The sequence below is a fragment of the Vigna radiata genome, chromosome 8 (genome assembly GCF_000741045.1).
Source record: "Vigna radiata var. radiata cultivar VC1973A chromosome 8, Vradiata_ver6, whole genome shotgun sequence".
NCBI lineage: Eukaryota > Viridiplantae > Streptophyta > Magnoliopsida > Fabales > Fabaceae > Vigna > Vigna radiata.
In genome coordinates, this window is record NC_028358.1 from 15,221,440 (window position 1) to 15,228,735 (window position 7,296).

Here is a 7,296-nt window from a genome sequence, read left to right on the forward strand (position 1 = left end):
AATCCACTAAGCAAAAATGCACTCATGAAAATTAACAGTTCATACCAAGCAAGTGTTTCACTCAATCACTCAAGTGTTTAAGGTGACACTCCAACTCTCTATTATTCATAAGTCACATGAAACAAAATTGCCATTCATCTCAAACAATCAAAATCTTTACATGCAAATGCCATCTAAAGGACTTTTCCAAGGCTTGTAATGAGGTTGGGCTAACAAGAAGAATTGGTTTTTCCGGAAAACAAAATCCTTGAGTTAAGAGAGCTATCATAATATTTAACAATTAAGCACAACTCTCTTTCTCACCAATCTCACTTATTCCCAACTTCTTCCCTTTTCTTTTTCTTTTGCATTGAGCCGATCTTCATGTTTTTCTTCTTTTCTTTTCTTTTTCTCATGAATTTTTCTTTTCACAACATTTAAGCTCAATGCTTCTTAACAGCTTTTCAATTTCTCCCATATAACCCCAAACTTGAACCTTTTCATCGCATACAATTAAGCTCATCCCAACTCAAGGTAAAGAATTTCAAGACAAGGGTTCACATCCTGTTTAGGGCTAAGGTTCAAAAAGGGTATAATATTTCCAAGCACTTTGGGTGAAAATTTGGCTAGAGAAAGGTTCTCAAAAATGGCCTTGATCATATGACATTCACATGCAATTCAATCAATTATTGAGATTAAAGAAATATCATTCATGCTTTCCTATGAACAATGCATACAACAATAAAAACTCTGGAGCTCAATACCTCACACAACATGCTTTCTCACACAAAATTCATTCATACACCCTGCTCAGCATCATAACCACAATCATAATTCATCACACATCTGTTTCACTGGCTATCAACATGCAACGCAACTCAATTATCAATCACATCAAATCATCATCAAATAGTCTCATCATGCACATACAGTTAGTCAAATATCTTCAGAAAAGTATTTAAGCCAAGAATACGCACTGAAATTAAAATTCAACCTATTCTAGGAATTTAAAATGCAAAAGTAAAAGAGAGAAAACTAGGTTGCCTCCTAGTAGCGCTTGTTTAACGTCACGAGCCTGACCCAAACCTGTTTAGCACTCGTCAGTAAGTGCAATTCCTTCCACCACCCATCAGTAGGTGTGCCTTCCTGGAATCCTTCAGTGGATTTAAAATTTTTAGCATCCCTTAGTAGATGCTACCCAAAAATTGTTCCAAAAATTCAAAAATTACATGTTCCAATGATAGTAAAAAGTGAAACTAACTGAAAATGAAAATTGTTCTTAAAAATACAAAAAGTGATTTCCAGCAATTCAACTCTTTTTCTTCACGTTGGGATCTTCGTCGTCCCACCGGCTCAATTTTCTCCTGTCCACCCTCTTGTCCTGTCTGCTGTATGGTGCTTCAATTCCCCCTCCCCTTTTTCTTTCAGCTCCCTTATTATCCACTCCTTCCTTTTATATTTCACTTTCCTTCCCCATTGGAGTGGTTCTTCTCTTGCTTTTGGGTGAATGATTCTCCTGCTTTTATTCACTAATGCCTGCAAAACATTACAACTATCAGAATAATTAGTATCTGAAGTGCTTTCTTCTTGCTCGGCTTCACTCTCCTACTCCTCACGTATGGGTCTTTTCATCACTTTGATCTTGTTTTCATTATACCTAGTACAAAGAAACAGGTGATCTACGTCCCTCATCATTATTCGCCCATCATAAACACTAATAAGCATCTTCAAAGTTGCCATGAAGGGCCTTCCCAAAATCACAGGAAACTCATCATCAGTTTCCATATCCATGACAATGAAGTCTGCCAAGAATTCAAGTTGTTCCACTCGTACAATAACATCTTCCGCCATACCTACCGGTATTTTTACCGAACCATCAGCCATTGTCATAGTAAGATCAGACGGTTTCAACACAATCCCTCTTATTTTTGTCAGGAAATCTGTGGGAATCATATTAATGCTAGATCCCGAGTCTATCATGGCTTCCACATCAAAATCATTTAGGGCGCATGATAATGTTACACATCCCGGATCTTTTACTTTAAGTGGACGATCCCTCTTTAGCAGTTGAACAGCAACGTCCTCCTCTTCATCGGTGAGTTCAGTCTCTTCTTCACAACTGACATTGATTCTTTCAACATAGGGAGGAAGCTGCAAACACTACAAGAAAAAAGCTCATTACCGACCGATATTTATATACGAATTTTGATCTGTATGTAACTTAAATATTACATACGGATTTTACATACAGATCATAAAAAACGAGTTACATACGGATTTTATATACAGATTTTACCTACGGATATATCCGTATATAATATTGGCGCGTTTAAGCGGGAATTTTATCTAAAGATACAATCTGTAAGTATGAGATAAAATTCGTATATAATTTCAAAAACTATTGTCTACTAATACTATATACGGATATTTTTAATTGATTATTAAAAAAAAGTAAGAATTTATTTTCAGTTTTTCCCTTCAGAAAATTATACCACTATTCCAAAATATACTAGCCACTCATTCTCAGTTCTAACAAAGCATGAAACCCTCGTAGGGTTTCTTCTTTTTCACGCAAAAAACAACAGCCTCCTTTGAGCAGTCACTGTCGTACCTTTCCAGGGTTAACCACGGTGTCACCTCCATTTCCACCATGTCCCTCACTGCCCTACCCTCCACTACGTGCTCCTTCTTTGGATTGAGAGACCATTAAATCAAAGATTCCTTGCTTAGACTCGTGTGGATACGATTGGAACGACAATGGCTAGAGTAGCGGGTGATGCAAAGGAAGAAGAGGAATTTGATGGTCTAAGATGTGTCCTGCTTGACGAGGCAAATAGTGGCAATGCCATGCGTGAGAGCAGAGATGAGGACAAAGCCGACACGGTGACGAACACGACGAAGATGGTGAGCCTAGAGAGGGTAGCTAGGGTTTCGAAATCATTAATTTGTTCAAAGCTCAATTGATTTGTTTATCCTCAAAATCCCTAAATCTTAAAACCCTAAATCCCTCTCTTCTTTCTTGTGATTGTAACACCGTGATTCTTAGCACAGAACGTTGCATTGTTAGGAGATTGAGATTGAAGCTATGACACTGCGTTTTAAGAAAATTGAGGCTTCTGAAAGTTCAAGATTAAAAGTTTCGACTGGTGAAATTGCTATACTACCTCGAGGTTTTTGTTTTTCTTTGCTGCAATTCAAGATTTTTCTCCCTTCAATATCTTTGCTCGGCATGGTAATTATTTTCCATATAAGGTCAATAATAAATATTAAAACTTATGATATATAGAATGTTACTTGTTTTGCTCAAGTTCCACAGTTAGCCGTGAATTAGATTCAATTGATGAATCAAATTTTCCTCTCCGTTAACAACCAGTATGTGGATTAGGAAGTTCATCTTTGCAAATGGGCAATTTTAACCATTCATGTCTATCTTCTATATTATTTAGGAACTCAACATTGGTGAACTGGGTTTTTGAGATCTTTCTTTTTCGAATATCAATTTTCAACTTCTTGTTAGGAATTCTTTATTATTTTTTAGTGCCATCATCATTTCATTAATGGGTGCCTTCAATTTTGGGCTTTCTTTTTGTCATGTTAATACAGGGTTTCATCACAAATAATGAAAGGGCATTAGAGTAGCTATTAGTGGGTGAAGAGGATAATTATAGCGGTGTTGCATGCTTGAATGTGATAGCAAAACGAATTGCTATAGTTTTTTGCTTCTTTAAGAGGATAGTTATAGCGGTAATACTAGAGATTTGACATCACTTTTCTAATTCTCAATGTTGTTTTCTGTTTTCGAATGATGGAATTTTGACAATGAAGTTTCAATTTCCCCTGTATCCAAATATTTTGTGTCTTTTCTTTTGCAGAGATTTGTTGATTTCCTTTAGAAAAAGTAACAGACAAAAGCCTTTAAGGATTATATTTTATAGACATGTATTTTTAATGTATATTAATTATGATGCAGGGGCTAGTTTTTTAAACATTATAGTTTGTTCTCGATTTGATTTTTATCTCTGCAGTCATGTCGGTATCCAGGTGGAAGATAATATATGTATTCTATGCTTAGCTTTATGATTAGAATGATATAAGTAACAATATCCTTGATTTCTTTCTTCTATTTGTTTTTAGAGGCGGCTTGGTTTCTACTATTTAACCATTTAACCTATTTAGATTACTTAGTTTGTTTATAAAGAAATTTACTTATTGTGTTTGAGTTCAATCATTTATATAAGAATAAGAATCAATTAAAAAGCAAAAAAGGCTTCATCGGTTTTCTGTTAACTGTTTTAACTATATAGTATTTATAATTTGCCAATTAATGCAGGTGCTTCATGCTACAATGATGAAGCGGTTCAAGATTGCAGAGTTGGTGGTAAATTTGAAGGCATTAAATAGTCAAGTAAATTTCTTTTTGGTAATATTTTACATTCCAACATTTTATATGTACCAATATTTTACCCTCCACTTAATACTTTTTTATATATCAGCTTTTCTAAGCTTTGCAATTAATTACTACACACCCTCATAAAGCTTCCATAAAAGTAAAAGAGTAAACAACAGACAAACCTAAATTATCAACTACATTCTTCAACAGAAAAATAATGTTATCTTAGTAAATGTATATTTTTATTCTCCGAAAGGTTGTTCCTTCTAGTTGTGTTCAATGGTTTATGGATCAGTTTCAATAAATATGGCTTTCATCAAATGTGTCTCATTATTTGTAATATTTTTGAAATTATAATTATGAACTCTCATTAATATAATAATTTATATGATTAGTCGACTAATTAATTTGATATTTCATATGATTCTCTAGAGTAAATAGTAAGGTTTTAAAAATGAAAGAAAATTATTGTGTTATTTTTCTAATTATATATTCTTATAACTAATATTATCTACACATTTATATTGTAATTAATTTATTATATCTGTAATTTTTTTCATTTTAAATTTTTATTTTCAATATTTTTCTTGATAAATTTATAATGTTTTACAAGTGTGGTCACTACAAGGCCCTTGCCACTGTAAGGATGGTCTTCGGTCCTTAGACTCCTATTATAGCTTATGGTTATTTTATCGTAATTAGCTTCACCTACCCGTGATTATGTCAAAGGTCTACCCTGTCCTGATAAAGATTTTACTATTTTCATACTTATGAAAAGGTTGTTGCAACATTTAACTTGGATGAAGAAGTAGTTATAGCCAATGTAGATGCTGACAAGTATAAGAATTTGGGTGAGAAGTGAGTGCGATGGCATTTTGATTTAACTCCTATTTAAAATAGGTTGATATTGTATTTAAGAAATACACGTGCCTAATTTGGAAATTTTCCAATACAGATATGGTGTTACTGGTTACCCTACGATGAAGTTTTTTCCTTAGAGCAATAAAGCTGGTGAAGATTATAGTGGTGGTCGTAGTTTGGATGATTTTGTAGCCTTCATCAATGAAAAATGTGGTACATACCGTGATGAGAAAGGGTAACTTAGTTCTAAAGTTAGTTAATCACATGTTAATTAAAATGAAAGAGACTGGAATAATATCATTATAATGACTATTTATTCTTAGTGCAGGCTGGTAATGTAGAATCTTTGGATGACTTGGTGAAGGAGTTTGTGAGTGCTGATGATAATGCAAAAAGACAGTATATTCCCAACTTGAGGAGGAAGTTGACAAGCACATGGGTTCTGCTGCCAGGTTTGAATGATTTTATGGTTCCCTTTTGCTATGTGATGGTTTTCTTTGGTTTTATTTTCAATTATGATTATTGTGAAGCCATAACTGTTTACCCAAAGTTTTTTCTTTAATTATAAAGATTTACTTCTTTGTTTTTATGACATTTGTCCTCTTCTGTTATGGCCAGATATGGCAGCCTCTACTTAAAACTTGCCAAGAAGAGTATGGAAAAGGGTAGACTAGACAAAGAATGAAATTCTTTCTTCTAGACCACATGCTTGAGAAGGTAATTGATGACTTTCTCATGTTTGATATCATAAATGTTTTGGAGATTAATGTAATCAAGTGCATATCATAATGCATTATTGAGCACGTTTCACTCCATGAAATGGAATAGTATGGAAACTATTTTCTTACTGATTTGTCATTATGATTATAACATGAGATTCTGGTCATGTCCATGCTGCATAGCACATCAAGATAAAGATAATGAGTATATTGGTAGAACCCTTTGCTACTCTTATTTATTAAATGTGACTAAGCCTTTCCTTGTACTTTCCGTTGTATTGCTTCAAAGGAATTTGATATGATAGAAATGGAATTCTCTTGCTGGAGTCTTCAATGGAACTAAGATTTCTAATTTCAATTATTTAAATGCTTATTACATTTTCAATTTACAATTAAGACATGCTTATTACGTTTTAACATGTATATCTTCCTTTGGTATTGACTCTAACTTTTCCTTGAACATTGTTGATGGCTTTGCAGGTAATGTTGATCTGTCTCATTTGCATCAAAACATGGATGGTCACATAAGACAAGCCAAGGAGAAAGCTCTAAGCACAAGAGATATCTTTGATATGACAGATAAAAACCCCTATATAATGAATTAATCAATCCCTCAATACTTACACACAAATGGAGTTGGCAAAAAATAAAGTGAGTATATATATATATATATATATATATATATATATATATATATATATATATATATATATATATATAACATATTCGTTGTAGGTTTTTTTCTATTTTAGTCATTATGGATACTAAAGTTTTTATAATTGTTCGATAAATGTTATAATTGTTGGATAAATACGATGGGCATACTTTTTTTTTATTTCTTTAATTGTTTAAATCATAATTAAAACCCTGTCACGGTTTGATGGTCAATAAAATAGATAATTTGAAGAATAGAAATACAAAATTATGACAATACGATAAATACTATGATAATAATAATATAATGCAAAATGAATAAAAAATTAATTTTTTTTTTATAAAACTATAAAGTTACATACGGATTTTTCCGTATGTAATTATATTTTAATTACATACAGATTTTATATACGGATTTTTCGTATATAATTATATTTTTAATTATATACGGATTTTATATACAGATTTTTTCGTATATAACTTATATACGGATAATTCTGTATATAACTTATATACGGATAATTCCGTATATAAATTTTCCTACGAGGGTTTTATATACGGATTTTTGCCCGTATATAATTCGTATATAACCAACAATTATATACGGATTTTGGGCTTTATATACGGATTTGGGCTGTAGATAATGACGTTTTTTGTTGTAGTGAAATTTACTTCAGGTACCATAGTCACTTG

The 7,296-nt window shown here is 32.6% G+C and overlaps 1 protein-coding gene across 3 annotated transcripts; it reads left to right on the forward strand.

Annotated features, from left to right (window-relative positions):
- Window positions 1-2,472: 2,472 nt before the first annotated feature.
- On the forward strand, window positions 2,473-6,599 carry LOC111242308. Of its 3 annotated transcripts, XM_022784912.1 has the most exons (6): window positions 2,473-2,883; window positions 3,047-3,211; window positions 4,310-4,399; window positions 5,559-5,682; window positions 5,849-5,947; window positions 6,430-6,599. In XM_022784912.1, the coding sequence occupies exons 1-5, from the start codon at window positions 2,737-2,739 to the stop codon at window positions 5,866-5,868; spliced, it is 546 nt and encodes a 181-aa protein (XP_022640633.1). In that variant the 5' UTR covers window positions 2,473-2,736; the 3' UTR covers window positions 5,869-5,947; window positions 6,430-6,599. The 3 variants fall into 3 exon arrangements, with proteins under 3 accessions (XP_022640633.1, XP_022640635.1, XP_022640634.1); XM_022784914.1 differs by lacking the exon at window positions 3,047-3,211; XM_022784913.1 differs by lacking the exons at window positions 5,849-5,947; window positions 6,430-6,599 and adding an exon at window positions 5,325-5,465 and having other exon boundaries at window positions 5,559-5,676.
- The last annotated feature ends 697 nt before the right edge of the window (window positions 6,600-7,296 follow it).

Bases quoted from the DNA above. Each gene is read 5' to 3' on its own strand.
- LOC111242308 (XM_022784912.1), top strand. From the start codon at position 2,737: ATGGCTAGAGTAGCGGGTGATGCAAAGGAAGAAGAGGAATTTGATGGT. The intron at 2,884-3,046 runs GTGAGCCTAGAG...TTGCATTGTTAG, and splicing joins TGACGAACACGACGAAGATG to GAGATTGAGATTGAAGCTAT. The intron at 5,683-5,848 runs GTTTGAATGATT...TGTTATGGCCAG, and splicing joins CACATGGGTTCTGCTGCCAG to ATATGGCAGCCTCTACTTAA.